Source organism: Salmo salar, chromosome 21, assembly GCF_965601325.2.
Source record: "Salmo salar chromosome 21, fSalSal1, whole genome shotgun sequence".
In the NCBI taxonomy this organism is placed as follows: Eukaryota; Metazoa; Chordata; class Actinopteri; order Salmoniformes; family Salmonidae; genus Salmo; species Salmo salar.
The window spans coordinates 34,082,477-34,105,485 of record NC_138311.1 but is presented as its reverse complement, the minus strand read 5'-3'; the positions used below and the strand labels follow the sequence as shown (position 1 = coordinate 34,105,485).

At 41.6% G+C, this 23,009-nt stretch overlaps 1 protein-coding gene across 1 annotated transcript; it reads right to left on the bottom strand.

Annotated features, from left to right (window-relative positions):
• Positions 1-1,034: 1,034 nt before the first annotated feature.
• On the bottom strand, positions 1,035-20,880 carry LOC106582223 (charged multivesicular body protein 2b). Its single transcript, XM_045704688.2, has 6 exons — positions 20,706-20,880; positions 16,789-16,880; positions 5,903-6,097; positions 4,739-4,841; positions 4,402-4,508; positions 1,035-2,413 (listed from the first exon to the last, which is right to left on the bottom strand). The coding sequence occupies exons 1-6, from the start codon at positions 20,875-20,877 to the stop codon at positions 2,300-2,302; spliced, it is 783 nt and encodes a 260-aa protein (XP_045560644.1). The 5' UTR covers positions 20,878-20,880; the 3' UTR covers positions 1,035-2,299.
• Positions 20,881-23,009: the final 2,129 nt, after the last annotated feature.

The following is a 23,009-nucleotide window of genomic DNA, read 5'->3' as shown; positions in this document are numbered from 1 at the left end:
TAGAGCTGGGCTCAAAAGCAGGCCAGAAGTGCCAGTCATTGTCTTACAATCAATCATTCAGTACAGGGTAGATGTATACAAATAAAAAAGAGAGAGAAAAATATGATTTAATGAAACATTTATCAGAGATGCAATTAATTAATTCATGGATTGTGCACTGACATGCATTTAATGTAATGATTTGTTGATTAATTTATTAAGCAGCTGGTGTTTCCGAGAGCCCAATAAAAGGGAGCTGAGCACCCTGCGCTGCATGAGTGACATTTTACACATTCCCTGATTTATTGTGTTTTTGTGAATACAAACATCCAGCCCACTAGTCAACATGTGCATACCGTGCTAAACTCACCCAGTCATTATAACTGTAGAGTGGCTCCTATCTTATAGCTCTCGGTTGGAGGAATCTCTGAATTCATCTCCATAGCCCCTTCCCCCAGGATCCATTCACTCTCTCATGTCTTCATTGGGATATACTGGGAGAGCAGAACTGTAGGAATCTAGACAGAGTAACCTCAATAGGACAGGCATGAAATAAGGATAACATTAGAAGGGAGCATGCTCTGTGGTCTGAGAAAAGGTGGGATGCACTGTGGCACTACTGATACTGAGGGCCCTACATAATGAGCTCTACATGCTAATTCACAGCCTGTGGTATATGGCTGCGCTCTCCAGCGGGACAAAGCTCTGTGTGAGTGTGTCAGGGCTGGGGTCAATTCAGGGAGTAAACATTAGTAACCGTTCCAAATTTGAAAAATCTGCATCTATTTTCAATGACTTCTCAATAAACTGAGGAGTAGAAGCTATTTATTTCAACAGTGTTTCCTTTTTGAATTTCAATTAAAATCACTTCCTGAATTGACTCCAATTCAAATTGTGTCGTTACAGCTCTGGGCCTCCATGCGGACCGTCCTCTTCAATGACTGAATAAAAACACCATTGGTGTGAAGGTGTGGTTGGCATAGGTCATTGTTTGAGCAGCAGCTAGTAAAACAACACATTTCACTCCACCTATTCAGTGTATGTGACAAAAAAAACATTTTGTACATGCTATTTTATTCATTATAAAAGTCATCAAGTTTAAACAGTACAACTGTACAAATACAGAGGATACATACAGTAGTTTACATACTTGGTGGATAAAAAGGGTGACAACAACCTTCATTCATTTACCTTTCCTGTCTGGAGAATTGCACCAAAAAATCAAGTTGAAAAGAAACTGATGTAACGATAGTAAGCCAGTCAATGTTTTCCAGTAACAATCATTAAGACAATTATTTTAGTATACAGTGATATACTAGTCGACATTAGAAAACCAGAAGAGAACCATGAGGGGGAACATTCTAGAATGCATGAAATGTTGTTTAGTTGATATTGCACAATATGCCATTGTCTCCTAACCTGCTCTTACAGCATGGTAGAGTGAAACAGAGTGTGTCAGGAAGACAACGATCAGTGTCTTCTTCACAAACTCATTGTACACTCTAGAATGTGTGTGTGTGTGTGTGTGTGTGTGTGTGTGTGTTTTTAAAAAACAGGTCTAACAGATACGATAACTGCACAGCAGCCGAGATAAAAAGAGAGAGATGAGGACAGACTGGTTCCATCCCACATCAGAAAGACAGGACACACAGAGATCAACTAAGACAACATCTTCAGATTACAGTACAACTCAGTAGTACAAAACAAGCAACTCAAAATTAACCATTCTTTGATATATCAAGTTAATGATTATTAGTTTGAATTAGCATTCATTATTCTTTCACACATTGTTTGAAACTGAATCTATTTACGTAACGGACATCCAGTTTGATCCTGCTAATTAGATAGATTCTCATGCAAAATGTTTATTAGTGAAAAAGTCAAGCCCTTACCCTACTCGTAGGGGTTAATGTCAGTGGAATGAGACAGACACATCGTCAGTCGTTCGACACCACCACTGTCTATAGTACGGTACCTAAAGATGTGAGAGCACAGAGAACACTCATTACCTCACTCTGTTTCTTTGACTTCATCATCCTCCCACAGGATTTGTACTCCCAGGACTAATGGAGAAGCCATGCACAAAATATAATGTGAACATAGAGGTCACTTTCCAGAGTCAACAGTCTGTATGTGCATAAAGAAGCCAACCCCTTCAGCAGGCTGCCTGCTGCAGCAGAATGTAGTGTGGGTCATTATATTCTATTATTCCTTCATTTAGTCATTAAATATTCATAACCACCCACAATCTCCCAGTCTCGGACACATGGACCACCAGCCTGCTAGTACACAGGCCTAGCCCATGGTGTGTGTGTGTGTGTTAGTCCACTCCCAGGGCTCGGAGTTGTCGCTCTATCTCGTCATCAGAGATCTGCGTTTTCCGTTTAGGAGAAGCAGTAGGGAGACTCTTCCCTGCTGCTGGGGCTCTCACCATCTGAAACACACACACACACACATTACAACCGGTTAACACTGGCTCTGGGCTTAAAACACACATCCCAACAGGTTAACACTGGCCTTACAACACACAGTAGCCCTTCTGCATGGAGCGGTGGTGTAGTAACACATGCTGTCCCCCAGGGGGAGTGGGTTCCCTGCCAGATGGACAGTCACTGTAACTGCCTCTCAATTATCACCACACACAGGACGCCTACAGGCACAGTCTGCAGCACGTGTCAAACTCATTCCAGGGGGGGGGCCGAGTGTGTGCAGGTTTTCGCTCCACCCTTGTACTGATGGATCAATTAAGGTAACTAATTAGTAAGGAACTCCCCTCACCTGTTTGTCTAGTTCTTAATTGAATGGAAAAAAATAAAATAAACCCAGACACTCTGCCCATAGTGGAATGAGTCCTGGTCTACAGACTGTCATCTCATAAAGACAGGCAGACTACAGACCGTCATCTCATAAAGACAGGCAGACTACAGGCACAGACTACAGACTGTCATCTCATAAAGACAGGCAGACTACAGACTGTCATCTCATAAAGACAGGCAGACTACAGGCTGTCATCTCATAAAGACAGGCAGACTACAGGCTGTCATCTCATAAAGACAGGCAGACTACAGGCACAGACTACAGACTCATCTCATAAAGACAGGCAGACTACAGACTGTCATCTCATAAAGACAGGCAGACCACAGGCAGACTACAGACTGTCATCTCATAAAGACAGGCAGACAGTCATCTCATAAAAGACAGGCAGACTGTCATCTCATAAAGAAAGGCAGACTGCAGGCACAGACTACAGGCTGTCATTCCATAAAGACGAGCAGGCTACAGGCAGACTACAGCAGTGGTATTGAAACTTTCAGCAGAGACCCTATTTTTCCACCACAATTTCCATTCACACCCCCCCCCAAGAATTTCTCACTAGCACTCCAAATCTAATGACAACCTTAATCTATAAATTTAGATTTGCATTCATCTCTTATCAAAACTAATAGCAACCAATAAATACATTTACCCAATAAAACTGTTTTTCAAATCTTTCTCAAAACCATTTGTATATTGTCCCACACAATCTGTACACGCTTATTTTATTGGAATTTTGGCAACCCCACTGCAGTTCCCCCGTCTACAAGCAATCTTCCATAAAGACAGGCAGGCTACAGGCAGTCATTCCATAAAGACAGGCAGGCTACAGGCAGGCTACAGGCAGGCTACAGGCAGGCTACAGGCAGGCTACAGGCAGGCTACAGGCAGGCTACAGGCAGGCTACAGGCAGGCTACAGGCAGGCTACAGGAACAGACTACAGGAACAGACTACAGGAACAGACTACAGGAACAGACTACAGGAACAGACTACAGGAACAGACTACAGCAGTGTTTCCCAACTCCAGTATCCCCAACTGTACACATTGTTGTTGTAGCTCTGGACAAACACCTGATTCTACTAATCATCAAGCCCTCAATGAGTTGAATCAGGCGAGTTTGTCCGGGACTACAACAAACATGTTGGGTAGGGCTATGACAATACCAGTATCGCAATATCTTTTCCATGACAAAAATGAAAACACAAAGCAGTAAGAATGCGTTGGTCATTTAAAAACCTGCTGTATGTAAAATATTGAGTTCTATATCTTGGAATATAAATAAATGTGACTCAGGATGACAACATGATGTTTCCAACATAAGAAGTGAAATCCAGTTTGTGCTTCGTTTCCTTACCACGATACTAATGAGTATTGCAATACTGGTATCGTCCCAGCCCTACTGTTGGGTACTGGAGGAATGGAGTTGGTCTTCTTCCCATTAAGACAGGCAGGCTACGGGCTATCCTGCTACTGTCTTTGTCTGCTACACCTCAAAGCATCCAGACGGGAGAGGGCTTTGAGATGGTACAGGACTCTCTCTTACCCTTCCAGAGGACTACTTATGTGGAGAAGTGACTGGGGAACGGCATTGGGCAGTATGTCTTACCTTTCCAGCGATCTCGATGCCGATCTCATCCAGAACCTGGTTCACAATGTCCTGAGATTCTTCCTCGTCTCCTGATTCCACAAATATCTCATCTAACGTATCGTTGACTGGAGGGAGCAAGGAGGGGGGGGGGGGCAGACAGAGTGAGGCAGCGAGACAGAGGTCCTAGTCAGTTTACCATTAAAAGTTGCGAGTTAACAGGTCATTGAACCACTAGGCAAACACACTGATGTGCATGATGTTTTTGGTTTGGACAGTTTTTTTTGTCCGTTACTATTGTGCATCTTTTAAAAATGTTTAAATCCTAGGCTAGGGAGCCAATGACAGCAGGTCTTACTCATGTCCTCAGTCATGCCCATCTTCATGTTCTCTTTCTGAAAGTCCTGCATGGTCTGGAGAGTCTTCTGTGGATCCATCTTCTTGTTCACCGCCTGCATCGTCTGGACAAACACACAGACAAGACTTACACCACAAAAAATGTTATATTACACAGACACAATACACAACTCCCAGAGCAGGTACGCGCATCATCAATACGCAGAGGGATTCTGCCTCTTCTTCCTGTGTGTTATCAGCCATGGCCTAGTTTCACACCGGAGCCTCAAACAGCCAAATGAGCTGCACACGCCACATCTAATTAGATGTCATTTTTTTATTGCTCGAAAACTTTTTTAGAGCTTGTCCCTGTTGTTAGTGGGTCTCTCTGCAGCCCCATAGTCTATATGAAGCTAGAAGTGGGCTGTTTGGTGAGACTTTACTGTTTTCCTTCCACACTGAAGCCTTGGTAACACACAAATGGTAACACAAGCGAGCAGCGCTCCCGAAACACATTCCTTTTTCTGTTACAGAGAGGTCTAATTCTGTGAGACCTCTCTCTGTTCCCTACCAGCCAATCAGACATCCTGATCATGACTAATTAACTTCCACAGAGACAACGCACTGATTAGAAACAGATTAATACACGAATAACTACATGAATAAATACTTTGACTAACTAGTTCACATTCAAAGCTCTAAACATTATAGGCGTATAGTCCTATAACGGGGCTAATTAGATATGCTACTTTATACATTACCAGAAGCCTAATTGATAATAAACTAAGATGTGTAAGGATGTCATCTGATCTGTGTCTCTGAGCTGTGAAAAGGTATAGGATGGACGAGGGTGAAATGAGAATCTCTATCCAATCAGACAAACATTACCATCCTGAGGGGATGACAAGATATATAGACACACTAATTATCACACACTCAGAGAGGAAGAGAGGAATCCTCTGAACTGTTTTGGAGAAGCTGTTTTAATGTTAACTGGGTTAGTCGGTCTGCTTTTGGGCCTCATTTACACAGACACACATAGATGCATGTGTGTGTGGAGCTACAATACAATAATATATTTAAAAACAAAATGATGACTTTTAGAGGCCCAACATCCAAAATGTGATGGTCTGCGTGCCTGTCAGAATGTGTGTGTGAATGCACGCATGTGTGTGGTGCTCTGTACCTTAGCCGTAGTGGACATGGCTCCAGCCATCTTCATCTGAGAATTCATGACCTTGGTCTGTGTGGACATGGAGGTGACCTTTGAACTGACGGCGTAGGTCCTGTTCTTCTGCTTCCTCAGCTGGACCAGCTGCTTGGCCAAGATCTTACACGCCTCGCGGTTCCCAGACTTAGCCATCTTCTTTATCTCCATCTCCTACAGGGTGAGGGAAGGAAAAGGAGGAGGATCAGCAAGGGGGAGCTTCTGACTGGCTTTGCATCCGGCTGTAAACGGGCAACTTCACTACACTCACACATATACGTTACAAAAATATATAAACACATACAGTACCTGTCAAAAGTTTGGACACACCTACTCATTCCTGAGTTTCTTTATTTTGACTTTTTTCTACATTGTAGAATAATAGTGAAGACATCATAACTATGAAATAACATAAGGAATCATGTAGTAACCAAAAAAAAAAAGTGTTAAACAAATTAAAATATATTTTAGATTCTTCAAAGTAGCCACTCTTTGCCTTGACAGATTTGCACACTCTTGCATTATCTCAACCAGATTCATGAGGTAGTCACCTGGAATGCAATTCAATTAACCTCTTATGGCTAGGGGGCAGTATTTTCACGGCTGGATAAAAAAACGTACCCGATTTAATCTGGTTACTAATCCTACCCAGTAACTAGAATATGCATATACTTATTATATATGGATAGGAAACACCCTAAAGTTTCTAAAACTGTTTGAATGGTGTCTGTGAGTATAACAGAACTCAAATGGCAGGTCAAAACCTGAGAGATTCCTTTACAGGAAGTGGCCTGTCTGACCATTTCTGGAACTTCTTTGCCATCTCTATCTTGTACAAAGGATCTCTGCTCTAACGTGACACTTCCTACGTTGTCCATGGGCGCTCAGAGCCCGGGAAAAAACAGAATGTCGTCATCCGAGCCCCAGGCTGAAACACATTATCGCCTTTCTCAAGTGGCCGATCAAGGGACTGTGGGCTTAGGTGCGTGACCTGGCCGCCCCCGTCTTTGTGATTTTTTCCTCTGTTTGCCGAAAAGGAGATTCCCGGTCAGAATATTATCGCTTTTCTACGAGAAAAATGGCATAAAAATCTATTTTAAACAGCGGTTGACATGCTTCGAAGTACGGTAATGGAATATTTAGAATTTTTTTGTCACGAATTGCGCCATGCGCACGACCCTTATTTACCATTTCGGATAGTGTCTGGGACGCACAAACAAAATGCCGCTATTCGGATATAACGATGGATTATTTTGGACCAAACCAACATTTGTTATTGAAGTGGCAGTCCTGGGAGTGCATTCTGACTAAGACAACAAAAGGTAATCAAACTTTTATAATAGTAAATCTGATATTGGTGAGTGCTAAACTTGCCGGGTGTCTAAATAGCTAGCCCGTGATGGCTGGGCTATGTACTTAGAATATTGCAAAATGTGCTTTCACCAAAAAGCTATTTTAAAATCGGACATATCGAGTGCATAGAGGAGTTCTGTATCTATAATTCTTAAAATAATTGTTATGCTTTTTGTGAACGTTTATCGTGAGTAATTTAGTAAATTGTTAGCAAATTCCTCCGGAAGTTTGCGGGGGGTATGCTAGTTCTGAACGTCACATGCTAATGTAAAAAGCTGTTTCTTGATATAAATATGAACTTGATTGAACAAAACATGCATGTATTGTATAACATAATGTCCTAGGTGTGTCATCTGATGAAGATCATCAAAAGGTTAGTGCTGCATTTAGCTGTCTTCTGGGTTTTTGTGACATTATATGCTAGCTTGAAAAATGGGTGTCTGATTATTTCTGGCTTGGTACTCTGCTGACATAATCTAATGTTTTGCTTTCGCTGTAAAGCCTTTTTGAAATCGGACAGTGTGGTTAGATAAAGGAGAGTCTTGTCTTTAAAATGCTGTGAAATAGTCATATGTTTGAAAAATTGAAGTTTTTGTATTTTTGAGGAATTTGTAATTCGCGCCACGCCTATCATTGGATATTGGAGCAGGTGTTCCGCTAGCGGAACGTCTAGATGTAAGAGGTTTTAACAAGTGTGCCTTGTTAAAAGTTAATTTGTGGAATTTATTTTCTTTTTAATGCGTTTGAGCCAATCAGTTGTGTTGTGACAAGGTAGGAGTGGTATACAGAAGATAGCCCTATCCATATTACGGCAAGAACAGCTCAAATAAGCAAAGACAAATGACAGTCCATCATTACTTTAAAAGACATGAAGGTCAGTCTATGCAGCAAATGTCAAGAACTTTGAAAGTTTCTTCAAGTGCAGTTGCAAAAACCATCAAGCGCTATGATGAAACTGGCTCTCATGAGGACCACCACAGGAAAGGAAGACCCAGAGTTACCTCTGCTGCAGAGAATAAGTTCATTAGAGTTACAGACTCAGAAATTGCAGCCCAAATACACGCTTCACAGTTCAAATAACAGACACCTCAACATCAACTGTTCTGAGGAGACTGTGAATCATGCCTTCATGGTAGAATTGTTACAAAGAAACCACTACTAAAAGGACACCAATAAGAAGAAGAGACTTGCTTGTGCCAAGAAACACGAGCAATGAACATTAGACCGCTGGATATCTGTCCCTTGGTCTGATGAGTCCAAACTTTAGATTTTTGGGTCCAACCGCCGTGTCTTTGTGAGACGCAGAGTAGGTGAACGGATTATTTCTGCATGTGTGGTTCCCACCGGGAAGCATGGAGGAGGTGGTGTGATGGTGCTTTGCTGGTGACACTGGCAGGGATTTATTTAGAATTCAAGGCACACTTAACCAGCATGGCTACCACAGCATTCTGCTGGGGTACGCCATCCCATCTGGTTTGCGCTTAGTGGGACTATCATTTGTTTTTCAACAGGACAATGACCCAACTTACCTCCGGGCTATGTAAGGGCTATTTGACCTAGGAGAGTGATGGAGTGCTGCATCAGTTGACCTGGCTCCCACAATCACCCGACCTCAATCCAATTGAGATGGTTTGGGATGAGTTGGACCGCAGAGTGAAGGAAAAGCAGCCAGGTGCTCAGCATATGTGGGAACGCCTTCAAGACTTGTTAGAAAAGCATTCCATGTGAACCTGGTTGAGAGAATGCCAATAGCGTGCAAAGCTGTCATCAAGGCAAAGGGTGGCTACTTTAAACAAATCTAAATAATTTTAAATTCTTCAAACACTTTTTGGTTACTACATGCGATCCTGAGTGGCTCAGCTGGATAAGGCACTGCAGCTCAGTTTTAGATGAGTCACTATAAACCCTGGTTCGATCCCAGGCTGTATCACAACCGGCCGTAATCGGGAGTCCCATAGGGCGGCGCACAATTGGCCCAGCATCGTCCGGGTTAGGGGAGGGTTTGGCCGGAGTAGGCCATCATTGTAAATAAGAATTTGTTCTTAACTGACTTGCATAGTTAAATAAATAAAAAGAAAAGAAAAACCCTTGAATGAGTAGGTGTGTCCTAACTTTTGGTACTGTACAGTCGTGGCCAAAAGTTTTGAGAATGACACATATGAATTTCCACAAAGTTTGCTGCTTCAGTGTCTTTAGATATTTTTTGTCAGATGTTACTATGGAATACTAAAGTATAATTACAAGCATTTAATGAGTGTCAAAGGCTTTTATTGACAATTACATGAAGTTGATGCAGAGTCAATATTTGCAGTGTTGACCCTTCTTTTTCAAGACCTCTGCAATCCGCCCCTGGCATGCTGTCAATTAACTTCTGGGCCACATCCTGACTGATGGCAGCCCATTCTTGCATAATCAATGCTTGGAGATTGTGGGTTTTTGTTTGTCCACCCGCCTCTTGAGGATTGACCACAAGTTCTCAATGGGATTAAGGTCTGGGGAGTTTCCTGGCCATGGACCCAAAATATCGGTGTTTTGTTCACCGAGCCACTTAGTTATCACTTTTGCCTTATGGCAAGGTGCTCCATCATGCTTGAAAAGGCATTGTTCATCACCAAACTGTTCCTGGATGGTTGGGAGATGTTGCTCTCGGAGGATGTGTTGGTACCATTCTTTATTCATGGCTGTGTTCTTAGGCAAAATTGTGAGTGAGCCCACTCCCTTGGCTGAGAAGCAACCCCACACATGAATGGTCTCAGGATGCTTTACTGTTGGCATGACACAGGACTGATGGTAGTGCTCACCTTGTCTTCTCCGGACAAGCTTTTTTCTGGATGCCCCAAACAATCGGAAAGGGGATTCAGAGAAAATGACTTTACCCCAGTAGCTCAATCCCTGTACCTTTTGCAGAATATCAGTCTGTCCCTGATGTTTTTCCTGGAGAGAAATGGCTTCTTTGCTGCCCTTCTTGACACCAGGCCATCCTCCAAAAGTCTTCACCTCACTGTGCATGCAGATGCACTCACACCTGCCTGCTGCCATTCCTGAGCAAGCTCTGTACAGGTGGTGCCCCGATCCCACAGCTGAATCAACTTTAGGAGATGGTCCTGGCACTTGCTGGACTTTCTTGGGCACCCTAAAGGCTTCTTCAAAACAACTGATCCGCTCTCCTTGAAGTTCTTGATGATCCAATAAATGGTTGATTTAGGGGCAATCTTACTAGCAGCAATATCCTTGCCTGTGAAGCCCTTTTTGTGCAACGCAATGATGACGGCATGTGTTTCCTTGCAGGTAACCATGGATGACAGAGGAAGAACAATGATTCCAAGCACCACCCTCATTTTGAAGCTTCCAGTCTGTTATTCGAACTCAATCAGCATGACAGAGTGATCTCTAGCCTTGTCCTCGTCAACACTCACACCTGTGTTAACGAGAGAATCACTGACATGATGTCAGCTGGTCCTTTTGTGGCAGGGCTGAAATGCAGTGGAAATGTTTTGGGGGGGATTCAGATCATTTGCATGGCAAAGAGGGACTTTGCAATTTATCTGATCACTCTTCATAACATTCTGGAGTATATGCAAATTGCCATCATACAAACTGAGGCAGCAGACTTTGTGAAAATTAATATTTGTGTCATTCTCAAGTTTTGGCCACGACTGTACACATCAGTATCCCCAGGGAGCCCTGTTAAGAGTATACACAGTGTAAATACTGTGATTTGTCGATGGTCTAAACACCTGAGAGTTAGCAGCCCCTCTTAGCTTTGGTAAAACAGCCTCTTGCCCTGAGGGAACACACACTGCAAGGCTGTAAAGCCATGGCCCCTGGGAAACAATACAGCTGCAGCCCTGTGTGTCTGTTTATTCTGAAGAGCCAGTCCTCAAAACAATTATTTATTAATTATCATTATTGCCATTTTTTATAGGAATAATACTCCCATCCCTCCACCCCTTCCCTCTGACAGAATGTAGTGAGGGTTAAACTATCATTAGGCTGATCAGTGCTATGTAGAGTGGAGAAGAGCTGAGTGAAAGAGATGATTATTCAGCATTATTCTGCTCCTCAGGTAGAGCGCTCTGCTAAACAGCTGAGTAGGCAGATTTCCATTACATTACCCCCTCAGACACACAAACAGGTGCAGTCAGTCTCTGCCTGCTAAACATATTCATGATCAGAATAGACAGAACATCTTAATAATGAGGCTGCTATCTGCCATAAAACAAAATTACATTTAAATATGTAACAGTGATCTAGGATGGGATGATGAGTGGTGCTGATGTGAGCTTATTACTGATATTATACTGCCCTGTCAAGAGGGAGAGAGTGACAGAGACTGTGTTCAATTACATATCTGGTTTGAGAGAGAATGCTTTTTATTCCATATGACATGATGGAGTATATTACAAAACCCTCCAAAGCGGCATTGGGGGCAAAGTATATGAGATCATCAAATATATTTACTTGAACAACACATGTAGTATTAAACTGAACAATAAAATGATTTTTTTGCACAAGGGTGAGGGATGAGACCAGGGTACAGTTTAAGTCCAACCCTGTTCAAAGTACATCAAACTAGCAGTGTTTGACCAATCTTCAGCCCCTCTACGCAGATTACCTTGTCCTACTGTCACCAACAGAGCAATGTATACAGGAAGAAGAAAAAAAATGAACAAAAGGACATGAATCAGAGCAGCTAATTAGGAAATACCATGGTTGAACATGCCCAATGGTACAACTACCTGGGACAAAAAATAAATAAATCAACGCCTCTGGTGGATTTGGTCTCGGAGTGAATGCACTAAAGAAAAATCCTGCAAAGCATTTTACTCCCACCCCCCAAAAAAACATTTAAAAAGAAAAAAAATATTTCTATTCAAATCTGGTACAAAATATTCAATAGTGTAATTTTACCAATTGCACTATATGGAAGCAAGGTTTGGGGTCCAACCTGTAATTACGATTATAAGCATTGTGCAAGAAACCCTATACAAAATCTACATACAGAATTCTGATTGCCAAAGCCTGAGGGACATCCCATGACCCTTAACTCCTTGAAGTATTTACATTGTATATAACTTACAAGTAACACATAGTGTAACCATCATCCATGTATATTTTGTTGTTTATTAGCCATTCTTTTTTATAATCTTATTTTTATTGAATTAAATGTATCAACCAAAGATTCCACAATACAACAGCAGTAGTGTTGTACCTGTAGACATGATCATATGTGACCCGTTTCAAGAAACTTGGCATATGTCACACGTCACGACTTCATTGGAGTGTCATTTAAACGATTTTTTTTGTTGTTTTAAAAAAAATCAAAATACGTTTTTTTTTGCAGAAATGACTTCTGGAACATGTGAACGTTCATGTGCCTTAATAAATAAAAAAACTTGTATGCCATCTGTAAATATGAATAAATGTGTTACATTTCGAGCCTAGTTGGTTTAGCCATGGAAAAATACAGGAAATTTCCCGCTAGCCATGATTGGCTGAGATAATGGGTGGGCTGGACATGCCGAGAGATGAGTTTGGATTGGTCTGCCATGTAGAATGCTTCTGTCTATAACATGAGCTGCTCAGTATGTTTAGATAATCCTTTCTACCGCGGAGTATTTTCACAAAGTGTTGCATTGCTGCCCTGAGGTTAATAGTGGTATCGACAAAAATCAGTGGGAAAAAGTAGTGATGGAGTACTTTCTGGAGGACGATCGTGCAATGCTGACTCTCTCAGACTCTGAAAATGAATCAGACGATGAGGAAATCCCTGATTTAGGTAAAAACGTTTTAATTGAACCAGACATTGTAGATTCTTCCCCCATCACTGTCATCAGAAGAAACAGCGCTCAACTGTGTCATCTCGGGAAGAAGTTGAACGAGTTTTGAAATCAGTGGAATGCCCGGTGGAAGCAGAGTGATGATTACCAAATGCAGAGAGTCAAAAAGAGAACACAGGAGGATGTTGTATAAAACACCTGTGTCCAGATTACATCTTCAAACTAAGGGAAACCATGGCATCCATGACAGAGGGAGAAGCTTTCATCCATATATACGGGTAAGAGTCAAACTACATTTTCAGATATTATATGTTTCTAATTTTGTCAGAAAGCTGTTTTCATTGCAAGTTAACCTCTCTAGGCTAGGCGGGACGAATTCGTCCCACCTACGTAACAGCCACTGCTATCCTGTGGCGCGATTTTCAAAACCTTAAAAATCCTATTACTTCAATTTCTCAAACATATGACTATTTTACAGCCATTTAAAGACAAGACTCTCGTTAATCTAACCACACTGTCCGATTTCAAAAAGGCTTTACAACGAAAGCAAAACATTAGATTATGTCAGCAGAGTACCAAGCCAGAAATAATCAGACACCCATTTTTCAAGCCAGCATATAATGTCACCAAAACCCAGAAGACAGCTAAATGCAGCACTCACCTTTGATGATCTTCATCAGATGACAACCCTAGGACATTATGTTATACAATACATGCATGTTTTGTTCAATCAAGTTCATATTTATATCAAAAACCAGCTTTTTACATTAGCATGTGACGTTCAGAACTAGCATACCCCCCGCAAACTTCCGGGGAATTCGCTAACATTTTACTAAATTACTCACGATAAACGTTCACAAAAAGCATAACAATTATTTTAAGAATTATAGATACAGACCTCCTCTATGCACTCGATATGTCCGATTTTAAAATAGCTTTTTGGTGAAAGCACATTTTGCAATATTCTAAGTACATAGCCCAGGCATCACGGGCTCGCTATTTAGACACCCGGCAAGTTTAGCACTCACCATAATCATATTTACTATTATAAAAGTTTGATTACCTTTTGTTGTCTTCGTCAGAATACACACCCAGGACTGCTACTTCAATAACAAATGTTGGTTTGGTCCAAAATAATCCATCGTTATATCCGAATAGCGGCGTTTTGTTCGTGCGTTCCAGACACTATCCGAAATAGTAAAGAAGTGTCGCGCGCATGGCGCAATTCGTGACAATAAAATTCTAAGTATTCCATTACCGTACTTCGAAGCATGTCAACCGCTGTTTAAAATCAATTTTTACGACATTTTTCTCGTAGAAAAGCGATAATATTCCGACAGGGAATCTCCTTTTCGGCAAACAGAGGAAAAAAATCCCAAAGGCGGGGGCGGTCGGGGTCACGCGCATAAGCCAGTGTCCCTTGATCGGCCACTTGAGAAAGGCGATAATGTGTTTCAGCCTGGGGCTGGAATGACGACATTCTGTTTTTTCCCGGGCTCTGAGAGCCTATGGAAGACGTGGGAAGTGTCACGTTAGAGCAGAGATCCTTAGTAAATGATAGAGATGGAAAACAAGTTCAAGAAATGGTCAGACAGGCCACTTCCTGTAAAGGAATCTCTCAGGTTTTGACCTGCCATTTGAGTTCTGTTATACTCACAGACACCATTCAAACAGTTTTAGAAAATTTAGGGTGTTTTCTATCCATATGTAATAAGTATATGCATATTCTAGTTACTGGGTAGGAGTGGTAACCAGATTAAATCGGGTATGTTTTTTATCCAGCCGTGTCAATACTGCCCCCTAGCCCTAACAGGTTAAAGCGTACTGTTAGCTAGCTAACGTGTATCATCTGTGTAGTAATATTATTTGTATCTCAGAAATCCATTTACATTGCTAGTTATAGCCTAATGCTAGCTAGCTAACATGGAACCTAATTGGTTAGCTTTAGCTACCTGCAGATTCATGCATGGTGCATGGCATTTTGAGTTGGGATTATAGTTCATTGTTTAGCTAGCTAGCTTGCTACATTTCTAAACACAAGACTCCACTATGCAAGTAACCATTTCACTGTACCGTTTACGCCTGATGCATCTTGTGCATGTGATAAATGAAGCTTATATTTAATATAGCATGACAGAGACGGTAATGTGAAGAACAACATGACCTGCACCAAAATCAGATTAGGATACAACCCAAGGACTAGATTAAGTGTATTTTGACTAATACTTTCTGCTACTACTTTCACCACTTTTCATCTTGAAATCTTTGTTTACTACACTACTATCGTATTCACTCTGTTCAGCACATGGCCTCACATGTGAATCCTTAAAGAGATGGGTGGGGCTAAGGCTTAAGAGGGTGTGAACGATGCTGAATGGGTGTAGACAAAGAAGAACTCTCCAGTAGGTGTACCAAAACTTTTATGGGCCATTTTCTCAAAAGTGGGGTTAGAGGTTTGTCAACATTCAAAGCAGAATTACTTCACCATTGTTCCTCAACTGCAGGTTATGATATTCAATTTTCTAGCTCTGAGTCTCTACTTTTATCCAATCCATGTGGTGGGTCACATACTGTATGTACTATTATTAATACTGAAATGAACTGTGTTCCATTATCCTCATTGCACTATATTTACTGAAATGCTGTACCACTATACTGCTTTGGGAATATGTACAAATTGTATTTCATGCCAATAAAGCAATGTGAATTTGAGAGAGAGGGAAGAGAGGGTTCGGTAAAACTGACAGATGAATGATGCCATCACATAACAATGTACATAGACAGACTGATCTAATGTTCACTGGACCAGGGCAATAATTCAGCTAGACAGAGCTGACAAAACATGCTCTTTCTCATCTGAATAATGAACCAAGTTGTTCTATGGAATAAAGTGGCTATAAATTCAAATCATGGGCTATCCCTGGATCCATGCCAGTACATACACTTTGCTGAATAAAATAGATATCTTGAAGAAAAACAAATGTTCTTCTCCAAAAAGGGTGTTGTGTTTTTGGGACACATGCTGAAAGCCCCAGTAGTCTCTGTGTCAAGAGTCTAATACTAATGAGTCTCCCAGCACAGCAATTACAGCAGCCTTAGCAGAGGAAGTGCAAACAGACACTGGGACAGCTGTGTCACAAATACACTTATGCTAAATTGTAATATAGGACACTTCCTCTTCTTAGAGAATAGCTTTTTTTCAGACCAACAAAGATAAAAACTAGATTAATTAGGAGAAATATTAATGAGTAATAAAACGCCTGTCCCTGGGAAGGTAATTATGGCCTGTGTGATGTTTACTTAAAACAGAGAGACCACTCTTCCATACATCCTTATGGTATAGTGGGAAAAGGAGGGGAAACGTTATATTCTTCTGTTCACACAGCCTTATGGTGACTCATTGTGTGTGTGTGTATACACACACACACACACACACACACACACACACACACACACACACACACACACACACACACACCGTTCTACTTCCTCTTTCCCCTGTAGCATTCTACCTGTCTTTTCTATCCCAGTGGTTAGCTAAGCAGCTTGTAGGCCTAACAGACAGAGCAGGAAAGGGATGTGAGTGGCTGTAGGGGGTAGGATGGAGCAGGATTCGCCTTGAGTCATTTACACACATTTGATGCAATCAGCCGCAATCACCAGAAAAGGTTCTACTGAGAAACTAAAACCTGCTGCCTTCCTACAGCACTTCACAGGGTGAGGGGGTCTCACCATTTGTTTCTCTTGTTTCTCCAGAGCAGCTCTGTCTCTAGTGATCTGTCTCTGAGTACCACGAAGCTCCTTAGCCTGTTCCTTTATAATGTCTGAGAGAGAGAGAGAGAGAGAGAGAGAGAGAGAAATTAGAAAAACATTTACCCTATGAACATACAGTTATTGAATCAAACAGTTTTTTTTGTTTTGCTTTATGACATACATACATACATACATACATACATACATACATACATACAAGTTATGCTGGGCATTGGGCTTTCTGTAAAGCCATAGAAACAGAGTACTATTCTGTTCACACGGGTAGATAGACAGGGACAAAGCTCTGGACATTCCTCATTCACAGGGCTGAGCCTGGACTCTAAACCATTCCTGCCTCACACACTACCCATTACCCTGACACGACGTGTGTAACACAGTCCGACATACCCATTACCCTGACACGACGTGTGTAACACAGTCCGACACACCCATTACCCTGACACGACGTGTGTAACACAGTCCGACACACCCATTACCCTGACACGACGTGTGTAACACAGTCCGACACACCCATTACCCTGACACGACGTGTGTAACACAGTCCGACACACCCATTACCCTGACACGACGTGTGTAACACAGTCCGACACACCCATTACCCTGACACGACGTGTGTAACACAGTCCGACACACCCATTACCCTGACACGACGTGTGTAACACAGTCCGACACACCCATTACCCTGACACGACGTGTGTAACACAGTCCGACACACCCATTACCCTGACACGACGTGTGTAACACAGTCCGACACACCCATTACCCTGACACGACATGTGTAACACAGTCCGACACACCCACTACCCTGACACGACGTGTGTAACACAGTCAGACACACCCATTACCCTGACACGACGTGTGTAACACAGTCCGACACACCCACTACCCTGACACGACGTGTGTAACACAGTCCCACACACCCATTACCCTGACACGACGTGTGTAACACAGTCCCACACACCCATTACCCTGACACGACGTGTGTAACACAGTCCGACACACGCTATGCTCCAAATACCAGACTCAGCTGTACACAATAAAACTGGGTTCTTTATTAAATGTATAGAGGGACCAGCACTAAAGAGAGCTCAGGATTGAACTCTTATTGAGATAATTCCTACTTCAGATCGACCAGACTAAAATAATTCCTTAATACCATATTACTTATACTTTTAGAAATATTGGCAGGGTAAACTATGTGATGCGTCTTGTTTCACAGGTTTCCAATAAAAATACACCAGCCTTCTGACTTTATATGTACAACAGCAGTAATGGAGCAAAAACTAAAATCATTTGAATCAATGTTTTAAGGCAGGATAAAACCCTTGAAGTGTAGCATCAATGGGAACAATATAGGCACAAGCGTGAGGTGAACTGAATAAGTGAAGGCATTCACGGCGAGATGGTCACACAGCAGCAGTTCCTAATATAAGGCTGTGGGGTATGAGATTGGAGAGCAGTCCCAGAGAGATACCAGGCATGTCTGTAGGCAAGGGTACACTGTTCTAGCCATTTCACCCAAACCGCCTCACGCATTCTCTCTCTTACACACACCCTGCTGTGAACGTGTCCCGGCCATCCCAGCTCCCTGCTATTAGCTCTAAGGTTACCGCAGACACATATAGTGAGCCAGGGCACTCCACCAGCTGATGCACTAAACCATTGCACTGGACTCCATCACTAGAGCGAGAGGATTCCCAGAGATTCTCTCTACAGTGGAATAGGTACCAGAAGGCACTACCAACAACCTCTAACACAACCTTTCATTGCTGGATCAAAACGCTAAATATTCAACAGAAAACTCTTTCTTTCCTCAAAATAAGGTTTTTCCACAAAACTATAAAAAAAGGTATAAATAAAACAATTAAAAACAATAACAGGAAATGATTTGTTTCATGTTCAGGTAATTCCTGCAGTGGAAGTCCAAAACGGAAGCATACAGCAGTGAATGTTGTGTCGTAAAGCACGTCAAACTTTTAGAAGAAAATGCATGAGGAAAGTGAAAAAAAATCGATATTTCTCCCCCCCAACAAATACTGTTGCAGAATAACAGGCTCTCAAACTCTTTAAGAGTTACCACAATGTTAAAAACATGTTTTTAAATGAACTGAAATAGTGAGAATCCTTGCTATAGGTACCTATGGTGCCCTCATCACCCCAACATCTCCAGAGAGAGCTGGACCACTTGCGAGAGTGAAGCGTAGTATCTACGTGCAGGGTGACGTATCGACAACGTCTACAAGAGGGTGGGGTACTGTCTACAAAACTCCACCAGCTATTCTCTGCCCGCCATCGCACCCGCACGCCCTACCATGGGATACCACCGCTTCTGGACACCGGGCAACCTTGGCACCCCACGCCCAGAGAGGAGAGAGAAAGAATGAGAGAAGGGGCAGAGACGCTGAGATATCCTATCAACCATCTGGCTTTGAGTAAACGTACAGTACAACCACAGTAAGTGAATATTGATTCTCCATCAATGAGACCATGGTCATGAAATAACTTATTAATACTGAATTAGGTAGAAACTTGAAATTGATTATATAAAAACGTACATTATGTTTGTGTTTAATAAAGTTATTAGTGATTCAGATGTAATGTATTGATTATGTATTCTGAATAGTCTGAATAGTTCTGTTGCATTCTGACCCTGTAAGACCAAGACATTTTGACTGATAAAGCCCAACATTTCAACGGCTCAAGGAAATACACAATATGATGGAGACATTACTTCTTCTTCTTAACTTTTCTTTATCGAGGTTAGGCACATTGAGATAAACTTTATTTTCAAGAGACACCTGAAAATCAATCTTTGAGGTTCTTCTTTTAGCATATTGCTACATTTTCAATGTATCAGCAGCAGCAAAAATCTGCATGGCAGTACTGTGTTATCTTTACAGGCAGTTTGAACTCACACACACACACACACACACACACACACACACACACACACACACACACACACACACACACACACTTCACTGTTGACTTTTGGTTTCCCCTTGAGTCATGTTTGACTACTATGAGAGGAAAACTGAGAAGTGTTTTACAGTCAAACATAGCCTAATGGAAATCTTGACATGATCATTACTAGGGTTGAGAATTGCCAGGGACCGCACCATATGATATTATCACGATACTTTGGTGCCTAAATGATTAAGATTGAGAACAAGCCATGAAGGAAACATATTGCAGTGTTGGTGCAGGTACAGCCAACGAGCGCAAAAATAATATTGCGATATTGTCAAAACGATACATCAAAAATAATTTGAATCGCGCAGACAGTGTGATAAACCTTACTTATATCCACCTGTCTTTAACTGAACAGAGTGAAGTAACACGATCATTCTACACGGGGTATCTCTGGATGACATGTTTCTCTCGTGTGAACAAAGCTTTCTTACAGGTCTTACACTGCTAGAAGCTGTTAATCATGGAATTAAACTGTTGCAGTCAGCAGGTAAATTACAAAGTTACCATTAAAACATACTAGGCTGCATCATCCAATCAATGTAACAATGTACTAATTTAGCCTAAGACAACTACACTGTTCACACGATGGTCAAATTGTGACCAGTTTTTTGTTTTTTAGCAACTTAACAAGGAACTTTCACTGAACGTTACACAGACAAGTGGAATAGTAACGTTATATTGTCTACATTCAGACTGTGACACAATCTAATTTAAGGGGATTCCACGTTGACCAATGTCATTGTTGATTTTGTAACAAACATGCATCTTCACTTTTTAAACTGGTGTCAGGTGAACTGGAAAAACAGTTCAGTAGGCAAGTCTATGTTCGTTAGTGGCGGACTGGCTCTCACCAATTCAAACAACTTTGTTACAAGCCTACTAGCAGCGGAAAACAAACTTACCGTCGACTGTCTTCTTCTTGAATAGAGAAGCCATGGTGCACAAATTAAAACTAAAACCAAATACTAGGCCTAAATACAATGTATGTGCTTCCAGGCCGTGGGCAGCCAAACTGTAGCTGTAGCAACAAGCTGAGATTTCCTGGTCGATCTGTTCCAGCCCTTCACATGACATCCCAGACTCACCGCCGACTCTCTGACGTCACCACGGGACTCCCAGTTCCTCCTGTCTCCCCTAGAGGGCGGTACTGTTCCGACGCAGACCGAGCTCTTTGACGGTTCATATCAACCCGCACAGTGAACTGGGCTAGATTTTAAAAAAAGTGATCAGTGATTATTTTATCAACTCTGCTCAGAAATTGCAGAGTGAGTAGAAAACGAGGACGGTAACTTTGGGAAAAACGCCCTCTACGGAAAAGTTTGGTAAGATTTAGATATGTGCATACTGGCAATCCTTACACAAACACACTTTGAAGGGAAATAATATTTATTTTGTTCTTTAATAAAAATAGAAATCAAAACATACTCACTTTAAATTGTTCTACTTTATTAAAAACGGATTACAAATTTTCTCTCTAACCAAGTGGATTATTTATCTTTAGGCTCCCCTGCTGGTATATATAAACACGTTTATAGATCTGACTTCATAAAATTATATATGCATAACTTTTTTCTAAATGACAAAATATTAGATCAATGTACCTCAAAATCATTTTATTGGAGTGACTAAAAAAGTTGAGATGAGACAGATGACGTTTTCAGTTGAGCAAGACAAGTGGCATCCAGGGTAACTGTTGGTGACACCTGTGAAAATGACAGGATGGGGGTGTTTAACCTCAAGCCACCAGACCATTCAATAACAAAGCAATAGTAGGTCAAGCACAGGCCATATACATTAGCATTTAGGATTTTTATTTTTGCGTATTGGATTATGCCCCCATTAAAAATTGGTTGGAGGTATTTTCTATGCACATGAAAATATAGCAAATGCTTGGGATTGTTATGTCTGTGTGTGTGTGTCCCTCTGTGTGTGCTCGTGTGTGTGTGTTTTTTTTAAGAAGCTATGAAAATGTAAAGTACCACGTCCATAAAAACAACCACATAGGCTAGATAGACATAAAATAACTCCCTACGGCTTTACACCGCCATCAATTATTTTGTTCTCATTTCATCCTCATCTCACTGGATAATGTTACCACTGAGGTCAGGGACCTGCTATATTAAAGAATAAATTCATAGGATGGTTTCTCTTCATATTAATGCTGCTGTGAGAAACATTGCAGTCTGCTCACTTGAACCATAACCAACTCAATTCAATGAAAATTCTGAGTTCCCTCCATTTGGTCAAATGGAAAAGGAGGCAGTAGAGAAGAGGAGAATAGGAGAGGAAGAGAGGGGGAGTTATGGCTCAAAATGAGAGGATGGGACCAAGTATAGAAGGAGGAGAGGAGAAGATAACAGATGAGAGGAGACAGAGGATAGTGGGGTGACTTTGAGAAGACAGAGGAGAGGAGGATTAGTAGCTCTCAGCTCATACCCCTCTCCATCCCAGCGGAGGAGTGCAGCGTCCTGGGGCGTTGTTCTTGTTAAGGTTATTAGGGAGATGTTAGGTCTAATCAATAGTAGACTACAGGGAACAGCACTAAACGCTCTCATCACTACTACTACCACATGCCCTGAGGTGATCCATCCATCCAGCCAGCACACAGCACACAGGCCCTCTACAGCCCCCTTCATAATGACACTAGCCACAGACTGCTGTATTTGCTGTGGAGGTTGTTTTCAAAGTATATTACATATCTACATCTCATATTGGAGGGAAGGGAGGGAGGGACATGTTGAGGACATTAAATGAGAATTCCCTCTGAGGTTTAAAAAAAATAAATTATCTCTATTTTCTCTATCTCTGTTGGTGGTCTTGCCTGAGGCGAACAGACGTTTAATGTTAACATGTTGCTAACTAACTACACAGACAGACAGAAGACAGACAGCAGAGAGAGATGTCATGTGTGAAATTAGATCCCAGTACAATCACTGGGAATCCCTGAGAATTATAACAGAAAAATCTAACATTTTGCTTTGAGGTCTCATTCTACACATAGACTCACTGTAGTGCAATCCATCTGCAATACATAATAAAATGTGTTTCCCCATAAGCAATGCTGAAGGGTTGAATGATGATTTTAGTAAGAAGATATTGGATTTTATCTTTCTTTGTCAATTATTATACGATAATCTGTCAAAGTGTTTCCGATTCATTTACAATATGATGCATGTGATTTTTATTGCTCTATAGCAGGGATCATC